General features: G+C 50.5%; 1 protein-coding gene across 1 annotated transcript in view; it reads right to left on the reverse strand.

Moving 5' to 3' along the window:
- The window catches only part of RASGRF1 (Ras protein specific guanine nucleotide releasing factor 1), a 96,949-nt gene extending 80,463 nt beyond the window's left edge, over positions 1–16,486 (reverse strand). The window contains exon 1 of the mRNA XM_032794225.2: positions 16,192–16,486. Coding sequence (XP_032650116.1) covers positions 16,192–16,455 — 264 coding nt within the window. The 5' untranslated portion in view covers positions 16,456–16,486. The remainder of the gene's footprint in view (positions 1–16,191) is intronic.
- Between the last annotated feature and the right edge of the window lie 4,632 nt (positions 16,487–21,118).

Consider the following 21,118-nt stretch of genomic DNA (forward strand, 5'->3'; position numbering starts at 1 on the left):
GTATTTTGTACCGAAGAGATCCCTACAAGGTCAACACCATTCACACTCCCAAAGCTGGGTCTGAAGTAGCGTCATGGGACCAACCTACCTTGGGGTCACAGCCCAAAAGATGTGTTAGTCCCAGCTTCCTGCGGCCTCACCCAGAGGGAAATATAACAAGCCAGGGCAGCTGCCTTTCACCTGGTCCCAGTGAGAATAAAGTGGGCCTCATTGTATTTATACTGTCTGGGGACTTGTGTACACTCCTGTACAGGAAAGGAAGCCAACTGCCTGGGTTTGCCTTGTTTCCCACTGTGGGTTTGCTTCTGCAGTCTCTCGGGCTCAAGAAGAACCAGAACATTTCTTCCTTGTCCTTCCCTCGCCTCACAGGACCCCTTGAACCTTACCTGGTACCCCTGGTTAGGGGCACAGTGGTCAGCTCCGGTTCCTAGCAGCCTACGGGTATGTCTACCCTGCAGTTGAGAGTGAGCAGCCCAGCCCAGGAAATCAACTTGTGCTAGTTCTACTCCCACGAGCGCACTAAGCCCACCAGTGTGGGCACTGTTGGTCCGAAGCCCACTCAACCCCTGGGTCTGAGCTCAGGGGGCCAGGCCAGGTCTCCACTGGAGCTGCAATGCCCACCCAGCTATTGTTAGTACTCTGCAGCGGTTCCCACTACCTGGACTGGCAGGCTTGCCCCAGCTGCAGTGCAGAGATACCTGAACAGGCCAGCGCTGCAAGCATCTCTCTCCAGGCCTCACAGCTGGAGCAGTCTCTACGGCCTGGGATTCAGCCCAGCCCAGGGGCTGGAGTCTCTCCAGCCAGGGACACACACATACCCTGTTGCACTGGGGTTCGCAGCTTAGCTATAAAAACGGACACAGCAACAGGCACATTCTCAGCTCCAGGAGCTTCGTTTGTTGCATTTGCTGATTTCTGACCAGCCCCAACCCCAAGTTTGGCTGTTTTTACTGAGATGAGTGCAGATACTAGCAAAGGGCCTGCCCAGAAGCTATTTCCGCTTCCCCATCAGTGACAAATGACTCTGGATTAAGGACAGAGACTGGCTGAGCCATCGGTGGGCAGGAACTATGTCCACAGGAATTTCATCCCGATGCGTTTGATGTTCCTCCCTGGGTATTAGGAGCCCATCAGACTGGAGGCTTCAGCACACCCTTATGATCCAAGATACTTGTAAAGCCTTTCTATGTAGCTATTCACCCACTGGTACAGAACTGCACTGGATCCCATACACTGCAGAAACAGGCCATGCTATTAACAGCCAGTAACAATGCCAACCCCTAGCACTGTTCATCAGCACATCACCACACCTCTACGAAGGAGGTCGGTATCGCCACCCTCCTCTCGCAGCCAAGGGAGCAGAAGCACAGACCAGCGAAATGACTTGCCTGAAGTCAACCAGCAGGTCTGTGGGAGTGCTGGGAACAGAACCCAGATCTCCTGAGGCTCAGTCACTGGGCATCACTGCCTTCCCCCATACGTGTATACACATATCATTTATATGCACACACATCTATAATGTACACGTCACAAACACACACCGACTGCTCCGTTAAAGCCTCTGCACCTGTTCTGACTGGGTAGCCAGGTACAAGGTGGCTCTTGGGTAAGGGAGCAGACCACCAGGCAGACATAATCCCAGCTCCTTCACCTGCATCCCGCCCCCATGGGGCAATGGCCAGTGGATTAGGATAGTGGGGGACCCACCAGCCCTGCCCTGATGGCAGACCTATCTGTGTGGGGAGCTGCAGGGGTCTCCTGGGGAGCTGCAGGGGTCTCCTGGGGAGCTGGGCTCTCTGGCACCCCACGAGCTCCCCATGCTGTGTTCCTGGTGGAGTGAAACAGTCCGATCCCCGAGCACATCGGGACTGCTTGTGGAGCTGGCGGCAGAGCCCATTCTGGCAAGCACTGCAACATGCACTCTACAGACCTGTATCTGGAGCTGGGATTCTCACAGCCTCCCTAGGAAAGTTAGCTGCTGTGCCTAACTCCCATCGACAGAGTGCCCATCCCCCTTCGGCTGCTCTGAAAATCCCAGCCTAAAGTTTCATAAGAAGGAGCTGAACAAGGGACTCAAAGTCTGTGAAGGGGGCGGGGCAGGACTGGATTCAGACCCGGTCTCTAGTCCAACGTCGTGGCCTGGGCCCGTCTCCACTAGGTATTTATACTGTCAAAACAACAACTGGAAAGAGTGTTTCATGCCCAAGGGTTGTGACATTTGGGCTCTTTCAGTCCAGCCCAGGCGTGAAAGGCACAGCAGCATGAGCTAAGCGTGGAGGCAACCTTCACCTTTGACTTGGAGGGGCGCTTGTATTTTAAACTAACCACAACGTCATTTAAGCTGGTTTTTCTCCAGTTCTCTGAGAGCCAAACCTTCCTGCTCCTCCCAAAGGAGGGTCTGCCTTGCAGCGAGGGTTAAGCATTCCAGGGGAGGTCTAAAAAGAACTTCACCTCTAAATATCGCCCTGCTCGCGGTCTGATTTATATTCTGTTACTCCAGCAGTTTCACCCAACCAGCACCCTTCTCCCTTTCCTCGTTCCAGCTGTGTGCTCAACTAAAAGCTCCTAATCATTCCCCTCCTCCGTTCCTTGTAGCAGCATCCTGCAGCACCTTCCCATTTAGCACATGCAGGTGGTTTCTGTCCAGGTCCCCGTGACAGGCTTCCACTGACCGACCTCTGGAGAGGGTTTGCCCACATATCTAAAGGCCATCTTGCAGCCCCACTGGCTCGGGCAAGTGCTCCCAATCCACCCCATGCAGAGACCAGCCCAAAATCCTGAACACCAATGAAGCCCTCAAAAGGCTTGAAGTGGTGCTCACACTTGTGCTGGTTTCTGCATGGGCTGAATTTCACCCCAGGGTACCAGGTCCACTGCTCCTACTCAGACTCTCGTGCCTTCGTTTCTGCGTGTACTTACATGGCTGATAGCACAGCATCTGGGTGCCTTCTAACCTGCAGTGCATTCCGCATGTAAACCGAGTAGTACCATCCCTTGTAAGAGCTCTGGGTGGGGGACAGAAGCTGAACGACGCTCTGAGGAGCTGAGACAATTCGGGTGCCTGCGGATTGCTCAGCTGAGAAGATCCTAAATCAGGTTGTGTGAAAGCATCCCCAGTAATCACAGTGGTACCGTCAGCCTGGTCTGTCCGGGCTGGCAGGGAGCTGCACTGGTGCTGCAGGCTGAAGATGAGTGAGAATGAAGCAACCATATGGATCCCTTGAGATGTCTTTCACTCCAAGGTGCTGCCACCACAGCTTACGGGGGGATGGAGCAGACCTCAAGAGGGCTCAGGTGTGGTTGAGTGACCAGTCACCCATCCTGAGGGCTCCCTGGTGGGGGGCAGCAGGGCTCCCCCTCATCCACCCTCCCCCAACACTACTGGGAAGTTGCTGGGAGAGAGAGCAGGTGGTGGAGCCCAGCAGAATCCATGAGACTTTGGCAGCTTCAGTGGGTGGGGCTTGGCAGAACATCATTGCTTTTCTCCCCTACCCCCCGCGTTCCTCCAGTTAAACCCTGGACATGCTGGCTAGGAAATTCTAATGGAATTCAGCCATCGGGCCTCCCGCAGACCTCAACGCTGACAGAAGATGCCAGGCCAAGTCACAAGCGGCAATCCATCCCCTTTCCTTTAGTATGTGAAGTGGTTTTGTCCTGTCAATACCTAGGGCCTTTTCTGCATTATCCGAGCCTCCCGACATTCACTTATTTGTGAGTGCTTCCCATGTCTTCCTTCTGGAACTGGTGAGAGTTCCTAACCCGAGACCCAATTTGCCTTCCATTTGTCCTGGCGGGTAGGTGTGTGGATGGCTGTTCGAGGAGCTGACTGTTATCGGAGCTGACATAAAGGGCAAGACAGCAGCATTTTCTTGCTTTGGATGGATGAGCCTAAAAATCAACAGCTAACAATAAAGCTTTTAACTTCATTGACCTAAATATCATTTGTATTGCAGAAGACAGGGCCTGTCACTCAGACATAAGTGGATGAATGACCCATACCCTTCATTTGCCTACAGAAAAGAATAGAAAATCCCAAGGCAAAAAGATTCGGCCTCAGCTTTAGGCCTTAAAGTAATATTCCTTGTGCACGTGCACATAGATGCAGAATACAAATGCTCTCCTGTGAGCGGAGAAAATGCAGAGCCAGAGGGGTCTGCTCTGCAGGGTGCAGAATCAGCTTGGCTGGACCTACACCCCGTTCCCATTTCATTTTTAGCAACTACTGATTTCCTATCGGCTACGTAGCCACTTTCACAGCCTAGTCTCTCTGAGGCTTCCCTCAGAGCACTGCCAGCAAGAGTGCCAGTTGGAGTGTGGCTTTGTTTGTAGTCTGGATGTATGTCCACGGGGAACTGGACACGGGCTCATTACACAACAGCAGATGGTAGCAACTTGTGGTCAGTACTGACCTGGGGCCACATTCACACTGGTGACCCATTAGCAAGCCCCTCCCTGCTCCAGTCCCCCCTCCAGCACTTTCTGCAGAGAGTTTGTACCAGATCTTTGTACCACTTATGTTCTGCTTCAGTCTTTGAAGGCCTAAGGGTTCATAGGCCTGCTGGGACTTAACTATTGCTCAACTCTGGAGCTAACCCCACTGCACAGGCGTGAATTTTATCCTAACGTTTCCTTTGCTTTGTGTAATAACACAATATTTAGTTGTTTTAATGTTGATCAATTTCTCTCTCTCTCTCGCATTGATTCCCAGTTCTGAGTTCTTCCATTTGAATTCTCCTACCTTGCTCTAATTACTGTGCTGATTTCTAATGCACGAGGAGTCTGGGCAATGCTTTCTATTGTCAGGTTAGGACTGGAATGAAGATGAGAGGAGGGCTTGTGTGGATGGTTTCTGCTCCCTGGGAGACGCAGTGATGATGTGCTTAGTTGCCTCTGGAGCAATGGAATGGAAAAACTGATCCCCTGTGTCTCTTCTTTATGTGATAACTGTGAATGTCGGCGTGGAAATCTAGCCAAGCTCAGGTGAGCAGGTAACACTGCACTCAGACGACTGCTGGGAGCTAGACAGAAAGGGAAGGCCCCCAACAATACACAATTTCACCTTATTGTGGGTTAGAAAATGAACTGTGTTAATATACAAGGTCCTTATTCATTAAAATAGACACTGGAAGAAACGTATTACTCTTATATGACATCCCTACACCTGGCAATATTTGGCATGCATAGCTCAGTCAAAGATTTACATATTAATATTCTGATTGCTGCAGCATCTCAGCCTCTTTACAAGGAAGCTGCAAGCCGGGTATGTGCCGCTGAGGGATAGAGCACAGGGTGTCCTGGGGTTGTTGTGGTTGCGCTAGTCAGGGACAGTATCTTTCTTATTCCAATCTGGGTCTCTGGCAGCAGGCTTTAGAGATCGCTCAGATGAGAGCGTTTGAAAAACATGGAAGGACTGACATGAGAGTCATGTCTCAGAAACCAAACAGGGAAGTCTGTGACTTCGTATGTGAAAGGCTTAATACGTTCAAAATTCCGATTGCCTCTGGATGAATTCAGGTTCTAACACTGACTGGCCGGAAGTTGAGTTTCTGACATGCTCCCCCTATTGCAGCCATCTTGGCTAATGATGTGGGAGCCTAGAAAAAGTTTTAAATTAAAAGCTTTTACATCTCTACAGGATATCGAGCATGTTAAGGAGGCTTAGGCCAAGATTTCCAAAGCTGGGTACCTAAAGTCCCTGGGAACAGCTGCAGGCTCAGGAGAGGCGATGGAAATTTTCTGAACAAAAGGTTGTCGTTGTTACACAACAGCCTTTTACCATCACATTTCAATTTTTGAAAACAAATCCCCCAAACTTGTTGATTTATTCAAAACTTTTCATTTTTTGCAATTTTATGATTTTAAAAATCACAAACATCTTTTGTTTATCAGAAACCAAGTTTTACTGAAAATCCAATCTTCAGTAAATGACACATTTCAATAAACATTTTGATAATGATTTCAATTATGTTGATAAAAACGTTGATTATAATTTTGTTTTAAAAAGAAATCACAAAACCCCAACAAATCAAATACTCCCCATTTTTTTTAAATCAGGACACTCAGTTAGGGGGTCCAGCTCCGGATTTTGGAACCTAGCATTAGTCATGCAATTGTGAAAACTTTGCCTTAATCTTTTGGAAGAGGGTTCTGGCCACGCAGTCAGCAGCAGTCTGGTTGGTTGGTCACCTAGTCACTTCAGCAGCTTTATTCCATCTTCCCTAAACTCCGGTGTGAGCTGGCACAGTAATAACTGTACAAAATAACTAATTAATCCTCCCTGCACTCCTGGGAAGGGTGTGGATCCTTTTGAAACTCCAGGGATGTAGACTCAATGAATGTTTTGAACAGATGGTAACATTTTCAGAAGCACCTTGGTGACTAGCCAAAGCAATCTGTACATTACTAATGTCACTTGTCACTGAGGTGCTCTGGAAAGAGTCCCCATTCTCCTCGTTGTAGCCATGAAACAGGACGATTAATAGACTTGTTCAGACCTGTGACACCCTGGCACTCCAATATTCACCCCCACATGTAAGTAGGATGTGTTCTGTACAAAGTCTGCCTTGTCATGTATCATTCTAAAAATCTTGATCAGGAAGATGGTAATATCACACTGGAGTGTATGTGCTATTGTTGTATGTGAAGTTATGAAGTGTGGCTGCGTACGTGCTACTGAAACATGTTGCAAGGTTGAAAACTCCCACAAACAGCCTTTCAGGTACAACTTTAAAAAGGTCAAACAATGTTAATGGCTCGTTGAGGAAATGCACACAAGCAGCAGGATTCCCCTGGGAACTCTGTACAATAGAAACCTCTCAGAGACAGCACTGCACAGTGGGAACTGTATGACCCAGGCCACAGCAAAAGAGCTTCCCAGCAAGTGGGAAGAAGATATAAAAGGGGGACAATGACATCATGGGGGGACCTCACTCTCTCTGGAACAACACTCCTGGAAACACCTGAGGGGCAAGGATTGAACTGGGGGAAGTGATGGTCCCAGGCTACAGGGATTTTTAGCCTGTCTATGAAAACCTGGGACAGCCAAGGCAGCTTGTGCCTTAAGAATCTGCCAGCCTGTTTATCACTCAGGGTGAGAATTTGCTAATTCATATCCTACCTATCTCGTGTGTTAAGCTCAGTTTGTGGTTTTGTTTATTTACTAAGGTAATCTGCTTTGATCGGTTTGTTATCCCTTATACTTACCTAAAATCTAACGTCTGTAGTTAATAAACTGGTTTTTGTTTGGTCTAAACTCAGTGTGGAAATCACAACTCGTGATGGGGGGGGGCAGAGAGCTGTTGCACATCTTCCTCCACATGGAGGGAGGAGGTGAACTTCATGAGCTTATGCTGTACAGTTCCCTGTGCGGTGCAAGACGGTATCACTTGGGTTTACCCTCTAGAGGGGTGTGTGAACTTGAGTATTGGGCAGTTCCTTAGTTGAGGTTCCCTGTGCAGAGCTGATCTCAGCATCTGTGTGAAGCTGCAGCTGGGTGTGTTCCAACCGGTGTGTGTGTGCTGGTGACACAGCAGGCTCGGAGGGCTTGGCAACTTGTCACAGCAGCACCGGGTGAAAGGAAGCCCAGGCTGGTGGGTCAGATGGGCTCAGTGGTACCTCAGTTCCAAGTGGCACCCCGGGGGGAACCTGTCACAAAACCCACCTAGTCATCCCTGTGTCAGAGCTGAGATTGGAACCGTTGGGTTCCTGACATCAGGTCTGTGCTCTGACCACAATTCTCTCCCAGTGCCAGGATGAGAGGCCAATAGTGTGCGTGTGTGAACAAAGCAACGGCCAATGGGCTTTCCACAACTAGGAGAGCATAAACTGACCCTCTTGTGAGGCAGAGACAGGCCGGACGGAACAAGCTGGGCCTGAGCAGGTCCAAGTCCATGCTCCAAGATTTCCCAGTATCAAAAGTAAAAAAGACAGAAGAGGTGAAATTCGGGCCCTGCTGAAGTCACGGCGAGTTTTGCCGTTGATTTGGAGGATTTCACATAAAGGATTTTTACCCCAAGTTAATAGCAACAGAGAAAATAAAATAAATCTTAACTGCTTAACGGGAGCTGTTACTTGTATGCCAGAAATACAAGGCCAAATTCCCAGCAGCTTTAAGTGAGTGCAGGTCCATTGACTGCAGCAGAATTGTGCCTATTTCCACCTAGAGAATTTGGTCCATAATAATGGCTGGGAAAATATCAGGAATCTGGGAAAATCTGCACTTGATTGAGGGCTTAAAGGCATTTGAGTGTCTAATATTGATTGTGCGATGAACAAATATACTTCGAGCTGCATGTGACAGACGGGAAAACTGTGCAAGAAACTACTTTAATTAAATTGTGATTTGCATTTCTGATGATGTACAACAGGGAACTGTATAGATCAAGGCCCATTTGAATCCTTTCTTACGTCAGTGTTTTGAAAAATGTGCCTGATTGCTTGTGGTGAATTCGGATATTTAGCAAACCCTGTACTGCACAGTTCATAAAGACAACCCAGTCGTTTGCTCTGGATCCTGCTGCCAGCAGTGTGGTTTTGGATTCAAGGTGATGGCTGTAAAAGGCAATACATCTAGCTTCCGGCTTGAAACGTAGCTTTGCCTCATACATTATTGTTTCTCTCTGTTGTGTTACGATTACCACTGAGAGAATAAATTATATGACTTTAGATTCTTTTCCTGTGCACAGAGAGCCAGTACGAAGACTGGTTTCCTCAAATTTCCTCATTATTTGGACTGATGTGACAAATTTGGGGGAGAATTTTTTAGTCTATGGGTTGGACCAGTCACTGCAAGAACCATATGTTCTTTCATCAAACTTTCAGTTCTGTTGCCTAGTTGTAATTTGTCTCACACATACACAACTATGGTGCCCTTTGACTGGCTAAGCATCACTTGTATTATCAGGAAGAGGACTTTAAAACCCCCCGGGCACAGACCTCTCAAAGAGGGATTGCAGATAAACAGGATCAGGGTATTTTACAGCATTTAAAACAGCACGTAGATGTACCCTTTCCTCCTCTCATTCCCACAGAACAGCAGCAGGTGCCCACCCCGGCCAGCTTATATGGCCAGAGCCTGGTCTGCCTCTGCACAGGGGTTCTGCTGAGTCTATCCTCTGCTGTGTTAACCTGTGTCCCGTCCCATGTATGCTGCGTACCAAAACTGCCCCGAAGGAGAGCTACGGTCCAAAGCCACGCACCCGGCACTTGGAGATCATGCAAAAGGTGAGACTGCTGCCGCACAGAATTATGAACAGCACGAAGCGCATGATCTTCCCAGCTCTCCACCCTGCATGCCCAAGGGTCTCATCAATGCTGCTCTTGCTTCTTTCCCTGTGTCTCACTGCAGAGTCAGGTGGGCCTGGGGACACTGCTCAGGGCTGTTGGACTGGAGGGGCCTGATTCACCAGCCAGTGCACCCCCATGGTTAGGCGTGAGGTAGCTGCTTCCCCTCCTTTTGCAGCCCTTGCTGACACCTGCTCTGACCTGCACTGGTCGCTCACCTCCTCCAGAGCAAGCCAATAGTCCAACCAGCAACCCGCTGACCATCTCCCCTGGGGCCTTTGGTCAGAGTCTGGACTTGCTAGTCCTTATCCCAGTACTGAAGGGTGTTACCCCAGTCGGGGGGGTCCGTTCCACCTTCTCCGCTGCCTGGTGGGGGACCCTGGCCCTTCCTCTCTCCTGGGGTCCAGTCCAGAGACCCTTTGTTGTCAGGCCTCATCTGCTTATTACCCCCCTTGCTGTTCCTCTGGACCACCTGCTACCTGGCTCTGTCTCCAACCTTTGCCTCAGCCTCTTCCTGGGCATCCAGAGTATAAGACCTACTCTAAGCCAGCGGCTCTCAACCTTTCCAGACCACGGGACCCCTTTCAGGAGGCAAATTTGTCCTGCATACCCCCCAAGTTTCACCTCATTTAAAACTACTTGCTTACAAAATCAGAGATAAAAATACAAAAGTGTCCCAGCCACACTGTTACTAAAAAATAGCTGACTCTCTCAATTTTACCATATAGCTATAAAATAAATCAATTGGAATAGAAATATTGTACTTACATATCAGTGGATAGTACCTAGAGAGGTAGAAACAAGCCATTGTCTGGATAAAAGCTCAGTTTGTACTGACTTCGCTGGGGCTTTTTCTGTAGCCTGTTTTAAAACTAGGCAAATCTCTAGCTGAGTTGATGTACCACCTGGAAGACATACCCCTAGTTGAGAACCACTGCTCTAAACCTTTACCTCATGCTCCCTGGAGAGCTTCTTAGCATGTCCTGCCACCCAGCTGGTTCTCCTGCAGGCCAATTTTCTCTAGTCCCTGGCAGGGCTGTCCCCACAGGCCCCTCCACCGATGTGGAGAACCCTGGGCAGACTCAACCCCTCCAGCTTTCCTCCCCAGGCCTAGCTTCCTCCATCTCAGCTCCCTGTCTCCCACCACGCTTCTCCCACTGGGTGAGAATCAGGGCTGCTCTCCTGCCTGATCAGCCCCACCTGAGCTGTGTTCAGCCCCTTGAACTCCTCCCTTCAGGCTTGACACCTCTTGCAGGTGTAGCGGGGTGGGACTGATTGAGCCCACAGGTTCTCTTTAACCCCTTCTGGCCTGGTACACCCTATCGCAGGGACCACTGCTGCCAGACAGCTACAAAGCAGCATGCAAACTCTGCAAGTGTCGTATGCAGGCCGGATGGCTATGCACTGCTTATCCAGCGCCTGCAGACAGTGCAGTGCGAAATTCTATGGGGACCCCAGTTCTTGCTTCAGCTTGTTGCAGGGAAGGGACCCTTGGTCCCTGGAGGAGAACCTGCGATGGAAGGGCCCGCTAAAGTGGCTGCAGTGATTGGGAGTCACAGCACACATCCCAGCTACATCCTCAGCGTGGATAGCAGTGACTCCCTCACAGATAACAGCCTACACGGCCAGGTCCATAGAGCACAGGATGTCACGCACTGCCTGTGCTGCATTTCTGCCATGGTCTGGCACAGGAATATGGCTGCCTGCAGCTTCCCCTGGCACGGGTGAGTTATTGAAGCCATGCATGCACAACATGGCATAAAGCAAATGCCAGCATGTTAGTGTCCCTGGGATGAAGCCACCACAGTTGGGATCTGCAGCAGCACAGTGCCTCCAGTCCCCCAGCAGCGCCATACTCCCCCAGCTCATACCTCGGCGATGGATAATGGGGACGTGAGCAGGACGTTTGCTTTGCATCACTCAGTATTTCACAGGCCCCCGAGTGTTTCTCAGCAACACTCTGCCTGACCCCTCTTTTGACATCTCATGCAGACTGTCTGTGCGCTGTCCTTTGGCCTGCAGAGAGGATCCACCACAGCGGCTTTTTATCTCCACTCACTGAATGCCCCATTCCTGGTGGTGCTAAGGATGGAGGACTTGGCTGTGCTGTGTGAGAGAATGAAGAGGATCAGAAATGAAAGCGCTAGAGAGAGCAGGAAGACAGCCTCTCTCCTGAGACGCTGGTGGAAATGGCTTCTAATCACATGCAGTCAGTTCAGTCAATCAGGAAACCAGAACAAATCCCACATGATTTCCACCAACTGACCAACTCGACTCAACACTTACAATACACAATGCAAAGCTTCCTCAAATTCCCACGGCCATCCTGATAGGGCGAACCACCCACGTCATGTCTGACACAAGTCTCACAGGTGGGAAAGTGGCTCCAACTAGACAGTGCTCATTCATGAACCTTGGATCTGAATGTCAAGTCAAGGGTTTTGCTCAGCACCACCCCTTGACTCCATGCCACACGCGCTCAGGTAACAGATGTGGAGACAACTGCTGGCTACAAACAAATGGTGCTATTGAGAGGTGCACAGCCCACAATCCGTGTCGGACCAGGACCAGTGCAGCCAGGCCAGCACTGCCCAAAGGACAAGGCCCAGATTCCTTTCCGTTACCCTGCTCACATACAGTGATGCACAATCAAGAAAGCTCCTCGAAAGCGGAACTCATCCCTTCAACTGCTCCTTTAGCACACTGATGAACTCAGACCATAAACCATAAACAGCCCTACAGCGACCCTAACTACCCCCATCTGTTTAGCCCATGTGGTGTCTCCTATAGAACTCAGTAATCATAAACTTAACATCAAGTGAGGTTAATTGAAGGAACTGAATCTACTTTTCTGATGGTTTCTCCAGAGAGTAAGCCTAAGGCTCATTCTGGATCCCAGACCATTTCCCCAGCACAAAGCAGCCATAAGCCCAGCAGCCCTGGCAAACCAGCTCCCCACAACAACAACAATCATCACTTCTAATCCCACAGTAACCCAGGAACAGGGCCTGGACGGCAAGAGAAAAGATCCCTCTGACCATTTTCTTTAGCACAGACCAGGTGCTCAGAGACTCTGAGGATGAGCAGGATAGCTAGGGCAGAGAAACTTTGATGGGAACATAGCCTGCTGGAAGACGTGGTTCAGCTGAAATCAAAACACAGATCAGATAATTTCACTGGAACTTGTTTAGGGAAAACCTGGGGGGGAAATTAATCACAGGACATTTTAGGAATGAAACATTTTGATTTTTCATTTTGAAATCGCTTTTCATTTTGTCATTTATGTTGTATTATATTCTATACTATTATAAATATAATACAAAAATAAAAGTCAAAACAAAAATGTTTTGAATGACCCAAAACAATTTCACAATGATTCAGAATGGAGCCATATTCTGATATCTCAACCCCCTTGCAAAACAGAACTTCTGTCATCCACCCAGCTTGAACGATAGCTGTCTAGATAGATAAGTATCCATAGGCAACAAATAAAACCCAACCATTTCTAATGCTGGAAAAGTCTTCAGCACTTTTCCTTTCAAATTAGTTTCAATGATCTATTATTAGCATGGAAGGGAAAGGCCTGTGTCCCTGGACTATGGTTCTGTTAAAGGGGTGTACCAAGGAAACAGTGCATTCATTTTGCAGACTTCAGCTACCTTCCTTTTTAGGAGCTGCAAACCTCAACTCTTGCGAGCCATTTTCTTCTTCCACTGTCTCTGAGAGAACACACTGCAGATCCACAACACAACTACGCTGCCATTTACCTCCTCTAAAGGACTGATTCATTCATTTACAAAGCAGGAAGCCTTCAACTGCTTGCGTAGTTTTATATAATTGTTTGTCCTAACAAATGATATGACATTATGGGCCAGATCCCAAACCAGTGTAAATCAATGCAGCTTCATTGACGCTGGACACAGGTTCAGCAGGCCCTTAGTACAGCATGTGATAACAATCTGCCTTTTACTTCTAGGATCATTTTTCTAGGTGGTTTGAAATCTGAAGGGATTTTGACATTCTTATGTTAGTGCTTAATGGATCTGAGCTCCTTACAACAAATACAAGCAGTGATAATGCAGTTAGCCAGCATTGTGGCAGAGCCACTAGAAGTGAGCAGGAATATCTATCAAGTTACATTCTGAAGGGAGGTGGGCTGTTGTAATTGGTACAGCCCTGTGAAAATCCCCTTGATCGCTGATGACACTCCATGCAGCCTAGATACAAGGAAGCCAGGCTCCTCTCCTACCTTTACAAATACATCTTATTTGAAAATAAAAATTTCCCTTTTGCTCAGCCTTGCAAACAACTGAAAGAAGGCCCGGTGACTGCAAATGAGGACATTTAAATTTGTACTCTAACCCACACTGGAAAGATTTCCTTCAGCAAAATCTGCCAGGCTGTACCAGTGCTGCAGCACAGACTTACTATTTTAATATTGCTATTTTCTGAGTGCTTATCATTCCGTCTTCAGCTGGAGACAAGTAAGAACTGATTGTTCCACCAGACTATGTCACATTTTAAATCTTCCCCTTGGGGATCCAACCCTGCAGTTCTGACTCAAGCCGCTCTCACTGCTGTTAATGAGAGTTTTGCCCGAGGAAGAATTATGTAAGAACTTCAGGACTGGACCCACAATGTATTGGGAGCCGTATCAATGCACAGACTTGACATAAAAAAAATGAGAAATGAATCCTTATTGACACTTCTGAGATGCCTGATTGTACATTCCCTAACACAGGTGTTGAATGTCATTTAAAGGATATCATTTGACTGGTGAATGCCATTATAATCAATCAGTTATTGCCTACACCATAGAACAGAGCTGGCTTGGGATACATTTGGTAAATTCGGGATGTGGATTGGCAGTCACAGATTTGAAAACACATTTTTTGGTTCTGTAGCTGTAGAATTTGCATTAACATCTCCCTTATTTGAGACACACCACAATCCAGGCAGATGATATCCTACTGGGCACAATGGGAACATGTAAATCTTGATGAAATGTTATCTTACGTGAGAGTCTCGACCCTAAGTGCCTCCAAGATGACAGGAACCCAGTATAGGACCTTTTGTTAGAAAAACATGTATAGAGTCTTTTGACGTTTCGTACTGAGACAAAGCTCTGGTGACCAACATAATGGGCCTGAATTTTCAGAGGGCTTCCCACCGACTCTGGTACGCCAGATGTGATTTTGCACCAAATATTTGCACCTGCAGTTTGGCGCCCAAGATTAATTATGGCTGCAAATGAAGCAGTAGACATCTGCTTGTCTTCCTGTGTGCGTAGCTCCAGAAGGCAGATGTCAACACGGCCCTGTGTGCCCACAGCTAGAGCACAACATAGCCTGTGCAAAACCAAATGCTGGGCTGAGGCCTTTGAAAAACAATGAGGCCCTGTATGTCCACAATACCCTGCACTTTAGACCAGTTGCCAGCCCACCTGCCTGGCGCGGAGCAGCAGAGGGGACAATTCACTTTTGTAGAGTTGTATCTGACATCCTGCTGGGGTGACAGTTTTCCCATCAGCATACATGTCAACTGCAAGGGCCTGATCTGAGTCCACTGAAACCAGTGGAAAGGCTCCCATTGCCTTCAATGGGCTTTTGGATCAGACCCTGAACTAATGCAAACGAATGGAAAGTAAATGGTCAGGAACAGACTTGCAACAGCAGTGGCACAGATTCCTTGTCCCAACCCCATACTCCTAGGAGATTTTCCTAGCACCTTTAGTGGGTTTTTAACGCCCTTCCCCGAACTAGCGTCTTTGCTGCCATGCCCTTGTTCACCTGCCAGTGTTCTTCCCCGTCCCCCACCCCAGCTGTCCTGGACCAGGGCCCATCTGGGTTTGTGCAGAGCCTGGCACAAGGGAGCCCAGTCTCGGTTTGCCCTAGGCACCAGGGTAACGCCCATGATTAACACTCATCTGGTGCCAACCCAGCAGCCCCCTGCGCTGCACGGCGCTGCGAGGCCCACAGGCCCGGGCAGGGTCAGAGCCGAGCTGTGCCCAGGGTGCATTCCCAGGCTCACCCGCAGAAACGTGGCTTCGGCCAGCCAGCGCAGCAGGAGCTGGTTTCGCATTGGGGGCCGAGGGGGCTGCGGAAGAGCCGCTTCTGCTCTGCGTCCATTGGAGGGCCCCGTTGCGTTGCAAGGATCCGCCTAATTAAACCCGGCTGATTGCCTATAATGTAGGGAAATGTTCTCTGGATAGTCTCCAGCTTAACGCTAATGAATTAACTGGCCACTGTGGCTCAGTGGCGCCTCCCAGAGCCGCCTGCCCTTTGGTGCATTTCGCAGCATGCCCCAGCTGCTAATGACCCGCCGCTCGCCAGGCGCCAGAGCAGCAGCTGCAGCAGCTCGCACTGCGGGCATGAAGCGCCCCCGCTGCCTGGCACAGCGCCGTCCTCGCCCGGCCCATGCCACTGCAGCCCCATCGCTACCTGGCGCACTCACCTGGCTGCTGCCACATCCCTGGCACTGTGCACCTCTGGGGCTTTACAGAGTGTGCACCCGGGCTGTAGTGCTCACCTAGACACGCGCTATATTGCATTGCACACATGCACTGTATGGCACACGTACACACACAGGATTACACACGCACATGCACACTGTTGCACGTGCACACACTATATTGAACACGCGCGCACACTATGGTGCATGAATTCTACTGCACACGCACTATATTGCACACGCGCTCTGTTGCACGCGCACACAGGATTACACACTATATCCCAGGGCTTCGGGGCAGCCTGGTCTCTGCGATTCTCCGAGCCGGGCGGTCCCTGGCGCGCCCGGCCCAGCCGCAGCCCCCGCTGACCTGTGCCCTGGGTGGCGCCCCGCCAGGAGCCGGGCTCCGGGGCCCCGAGCGGCGCAGCCCGGGGCAAGCCCCGCTCCCCGCGCGGCACCGACCTGCTTCTCCAGCGAGTCCTTGGCCGAGAGCGAGGGCGCGCGGTCGCAGGCGCTGCCCTCCAGCAGGTAGAGGCCGGAGGGCCGCGAGCTGGAGTCGCTCTCGAAGCAGAAGAGCATGTTCTGCAGCAGCGCGAACCACTTGCTCTGCCATTTCGTGTTGTCCCCGCTGCGCTTGCTCAGGTAGCCGCGGCGGCTGCCGTCCTTCTTCGCCAGCAGCCCCAGGAAGGCGACGTGCCCGTCGTTCAGCCGCATCCCCTTCTGCATGATGCCCGGGCCGGCCGCTGCTCACCCGGCCCCCGGCGCCGCCTGCTGCAGAGCCCCGGCCGGCGCGCTGGGGACGGAGCCGCTCGCCTGGCAGCGCGGCTGGATGCAGGAGCCGCGGATCCTGCCAGCGGGGGAGTCATGTGATGCGAGCCGAGCCGAGCCGAGCCGAGCCAAGCGCCGCACCATGGACCGAGCCGCGCACAGCCGGCTACGGGCAGGGGGGACCTGCAGGGCGCGCAGGCGGCCGCGTCTCCATGGCAGGGCGGGCGCTACCCGTACCTGGGCGGGGGGGGTCAGGGCAGGCGGGTCCCCGCAGCCCGGCGGGGCGGCCCCGCTGCATTGCGCCCTGCCCCGGGCTCAGCCGCGCGCCGCGAATTTCAGACCGCGCGCGGAGCCCGGCGTCGTGGACACGGGGCGCAAGTGGCGGCCCGCGGCGCCGCGCCCACGCCGGCGCTCGGGGCGGCGGGTCACGCTGCCAGGAGTCGCCGGACCCCAGCGGCCCCGGCCTCAGGCTGCAGCCGGGCGATTCCGGCCACCTGTCCCGGAGACGCGCAAGTGCGCGGCCAGCAGCCTCCGAGGCGCAGCAGCTGCCAGCCAGCCCCAGCGGCGTGCGGCGGCGGTACCCAAATGGCAGAGCCTGCGGTATTTTTAGCTTCTCCTCGCCTACGCGCTTGCATGGAAAGTAGGGGGACCGCTGCGTCTCCCCGCTCGGGGAGCGGGCGCAGCAGCGAGATGCGCAGCTCCTCCTTTGGAGAACGGGCGGGCGGCCGGGGGGGCTACAGCGCCCCGGCAGCCCTTCGCTAGCTAGGGAAGTTGGATTTGGATTTGGATTTGAAGGAGTCCATGGCCCCTCAGCGTAACCCTCCCCATGAGGGCAGAGACGTGCGCAGTATAGGGGGTCTCCCTGCTGAATGGCCCAGCGATCTGTTAACCACTAGATACCGCCTGTGTTTACATTACAAGGGGGGTTGTGGCTCGGCTCCGCCTGCCCCCAGCGCTCGGTTTGAATACGAATCTCCTGATCTGTTGTACACTGGGGTCCTCCGAGGCCTGGGTCATGGGAGACCAGCCCTTTGCATGCCAAAGCATTCTTCATCCCAAACCTGACCACCTTTCCCTGGTGCCTTTGCTTCCCAGCACAGCCCCCAGGGGAGATTCCAAGCCACCCCAATATTTATTGCCAGCTGAGCACAGGAACAGGTAAGGGAGGGGGAGACCCCTCTACTTATTTCCATTGGGCTAATTTAGTGTCCTGCAATTCCTTCATTTTGGCCCTTCTGTACTTGCAAAGTGAAAGAAAATCGCAGGAGCAGCCAGGTAGGAGCTGTGTGCAGGGGAAGGGAAATGGGATGCTGTAGGGCGTTATCCTTTCCCTCTCTGGCCAGCAGGAAGGACAGGGCTCTGCCAGTGGGGATCATGCTCCTCCACTACACAAGAGCTATGGCACCAAACTCTGCCCAGCTTGCTTAGAGACCATGGTAACAGGCACTACAGTAAAATTTAAGCCAGGCAGAAATTTCAGTTCCATGAGTGGAGTGGCACGTGGTCCGGGGGCAAGGGGGATAGAAGAGAGGCCTCTGCAGCACTGTGCTGGGTGGGCACCTGCTGCTTGAAAACGCGGCTAAGCTGAAGAGGTGGAAGGGGAACCCTAGCCCCCCGGCCCAGTGTGTGACCTAGCTCCCATAAGCAAATGAGGGAATCAGGAAAACTATGTTAATTTGACTGAAAATGTTGGAAGGCCTCCAAGGACTTTAATGAGGTCACAAATTGCCATGGTAACACCGAGGAATGGTCTGGGAAATAGGAAAGTTCTTCACATTTGCAGGCCCCAAGGAACCGATTTGATTGGACATTTCATGTGACTACACCCTTGGTGGACACATCTAGTGCCCCACGGGCACCTTTGGGTGTTTGGATCTGGAGGTGTGGAGATGAAGCTTTGGCAAGCACAGCTAGGCTACAGCGACAGCCTTGGGGAAACCAGAGAGGACATCATACCTTAACCACAAAGACAATGCAGGCGTCAGGTAACTGCGATCCCTTGTGTTATCCCCCAATGCCATCCCTAAGATATGGTCTTACCCTGTCCTCTGCACTCTCCAGCATTTCGCCGTGGCTCTTTGTTTCCAGTCCTGGCAGTCACAATTTACTCAACTCCCTTGTACCCTGACAGGCTGAATGTCACTCTGCTGGGACGAAAGAACTAGTGGCCAAATGTCAAACATGCCAGCAAAAGATGAGCCCACTTGTCCAGCAGCAGCAGCAGCCGGTAAAAGAATAATTCACCACGCCGAGGAACTTTGATTTGTTTTCTATCCTCTCTCATCCTCTATGTGAATTAGCCAGAATTAAGCCCAGCTGCTGAGGAAATGGGCCTTCCTCTGCTCTTCCTTACTCCACTCTTATCCTGCTGTAAGACCAGGACCTCCTGTGGATCTGCTCCACTTGACAGCTGGAGAATCAGGCCCAAGCTAGGGTTGCTCTTTCTTTCAACCCAAAGGGCAGGGGGTGTTGCCAGGGCATTTTACTGAAAGCTCTAACTTACAAACTTTATGTAACCAATAATAACAAGGATTTTTTTCCAGAACAAATGTTAATTTCTTTCTCGGTTTCCAGATATTTTAATTGCAATGTTTTCTTCTCTCCCTCGGTCCTTAATCAACTTTTCAATCTCTCTGTTGCGCCGCTTGCTCATGAAAGCAGTCGAAGGCCAATGCCTTGGATTTCATACTTGTGCCTAAACTTACACTATTTTCCATTATTAATTGGACACGCACCTCGGGGTCGGGGTCCCATTGTGCCAGGCACTGTATAAAAACAGAGCAAAGATGGTTGCTGCCCACACTAGATCAGTAATGCATTTCCCCGGTATATTATTGATAAGGAATTACTCATCCAGCCCAGCTCTAATCCAGGCCCTAGGTGAAGTTCATTCATATATTTTTACCCACAATATGTTCCCAGGCCTCCAGTCTGAAGTCCTGCCCATATACCTGAGAAAAAGTGCAAGCAGTGACAGCAAAGATGAAAACAGTCCAACACCCATAAAGAGTAGGCGCTGGCTGCTGTCCCAGTGCACAAGGCAGGAAGCAGAACATCAGTGGCGCTCAAAGGTCCAGGACAGAATCCCAGGTGACAACGAAGCTGTGGAAAAGGGAAAGGAACCCGCCCTGTGTGTTTTATGTCCAATGTGTGTTTCAGTGCACTGCAAAGAGAAGTGGAATGCTGCCTCACACAGCTCTGACGTATGTGTTTTGAATGGTTTGCAGGGCTGAAGGATGCGGCTGCAGTGAGGTGAATTAGTCGTGTTTGGCCCATTGGCCAAGGCAGCAAACCAAGGCCCCAACTTTTAGAAATGCTGTGAACGATTCTGCTTGTCAGACATACTGTCATAAACAGAGAGTTAAGGGTTAATGTTCCCTTTACCTGTAAGGGGTTAACAAACCATAAACCTGGAACACCTGACCAGAGGACCAATCAGGAGACAAGATACTTTCAGATCTCGGTGGAGGGAAGTCTTTGTGTGTGTGTCTTTTCTTTGTCTGTTATTCTCTCTGGGTTCTGAGAGTGACCACATGTACCTACAGGCTCTCTAATCTTCTGTTCAAATTTAGTAAGTACAAAGGTAGAAAGGCGGTTTAGTCTTTTTGATTGTTTTCTTTATTTGCAAGTGTGTATTGGCTGTAGAAATTTTCATGTGTATTTGCTGGAAGTTATTTTAAATTGTATTTCTGCTGGAGAGAGGCTTCTTCTAGAGTCTATACAGCCTGTCGATCAAGACCCTGTAAGTATTCCTCTTGATTTCCACAGTGATTATCTTTTATCTTTTCTTCTTTATATTAAAAGTTTTTCTCTTTAAAGACTGATTGATTTTTCCCCTTTTGATAAGGCTCCAAGGAAATTGAGCGTACTCACCAGGGAATTTTGGGGAGAAGGGAAAGGAAGGGCGGGGAAGGTGCATTCTTCTTTGTTTTGAGATTCAGCAGAGCTTGATCTGTATTGCCTCTGGTGGAGGGGGAAAGGGGGAGGGCGGGAGGGCATTCTCCTGTTTAAGATTCAAGGAGTTTGAATTTTCACAGTGATCTTCCAGGGTGTAACCAGGAGGGAGCCTGGGAGAGGCACCAGTAGGGAAGGGTTTACTTTCCTTGTGTTAAGATCCAGGGGGTCTGGGTTTGGGGGTCCCGCAGGGAAGGTTTTGGGGGACCAGAGTGTATCAGGCACTCCAATCCTGATTGGTGGCAGCTATCAGATTAAGCTGGTAACTTAAGCTTAGAGGAATTCTCAGTTGGTACCCCATTTTTTTGGACTTAAGGTTCAGTGGGAAATTATGCCATACATATCGACTAGACAAGTAGTTTCAGGTGTGCGATTGCACCAGCAGCTGCGGTAAGCATGTGGGTGGTCACCAGGTCCAGGGTAAGTGTTCATGGTCATGGACAGCTACAGAATTGTAATGTCAGTTCTAATATCTGAGCCCAGCCCGCGACTGTCACACGGCAAGGGGTGCTCAGTCGAGCTGCTGGTCGTTTCGGCAATAATAATGTAAGCCTGGTGATGTGGTTGCGAGTTCCAGTTGAGCTCAGAGCTAGTCTTGTGGTGGTTACAATAACTATTGGCTGTCTACTAACAGCCTGGCACCGTTGCTGTGCCAATATAATGGGGA

The sequence above is a fragment of the Chelonoidis abingdonii genome, chromosome 9 (assembly GCF_003597395.2).
Source record: "Chelonoidis abingdonii isolate Lonesome George chromosome 9, CheloAbing_2.0, whole genome shotgun sequence".
NCBI classification, from domain to species: Eukaryota; Metazoa; Chordata; order Testudines; family Testudinidae; genus Chelonoidis; species Chelonoidis abingdonii.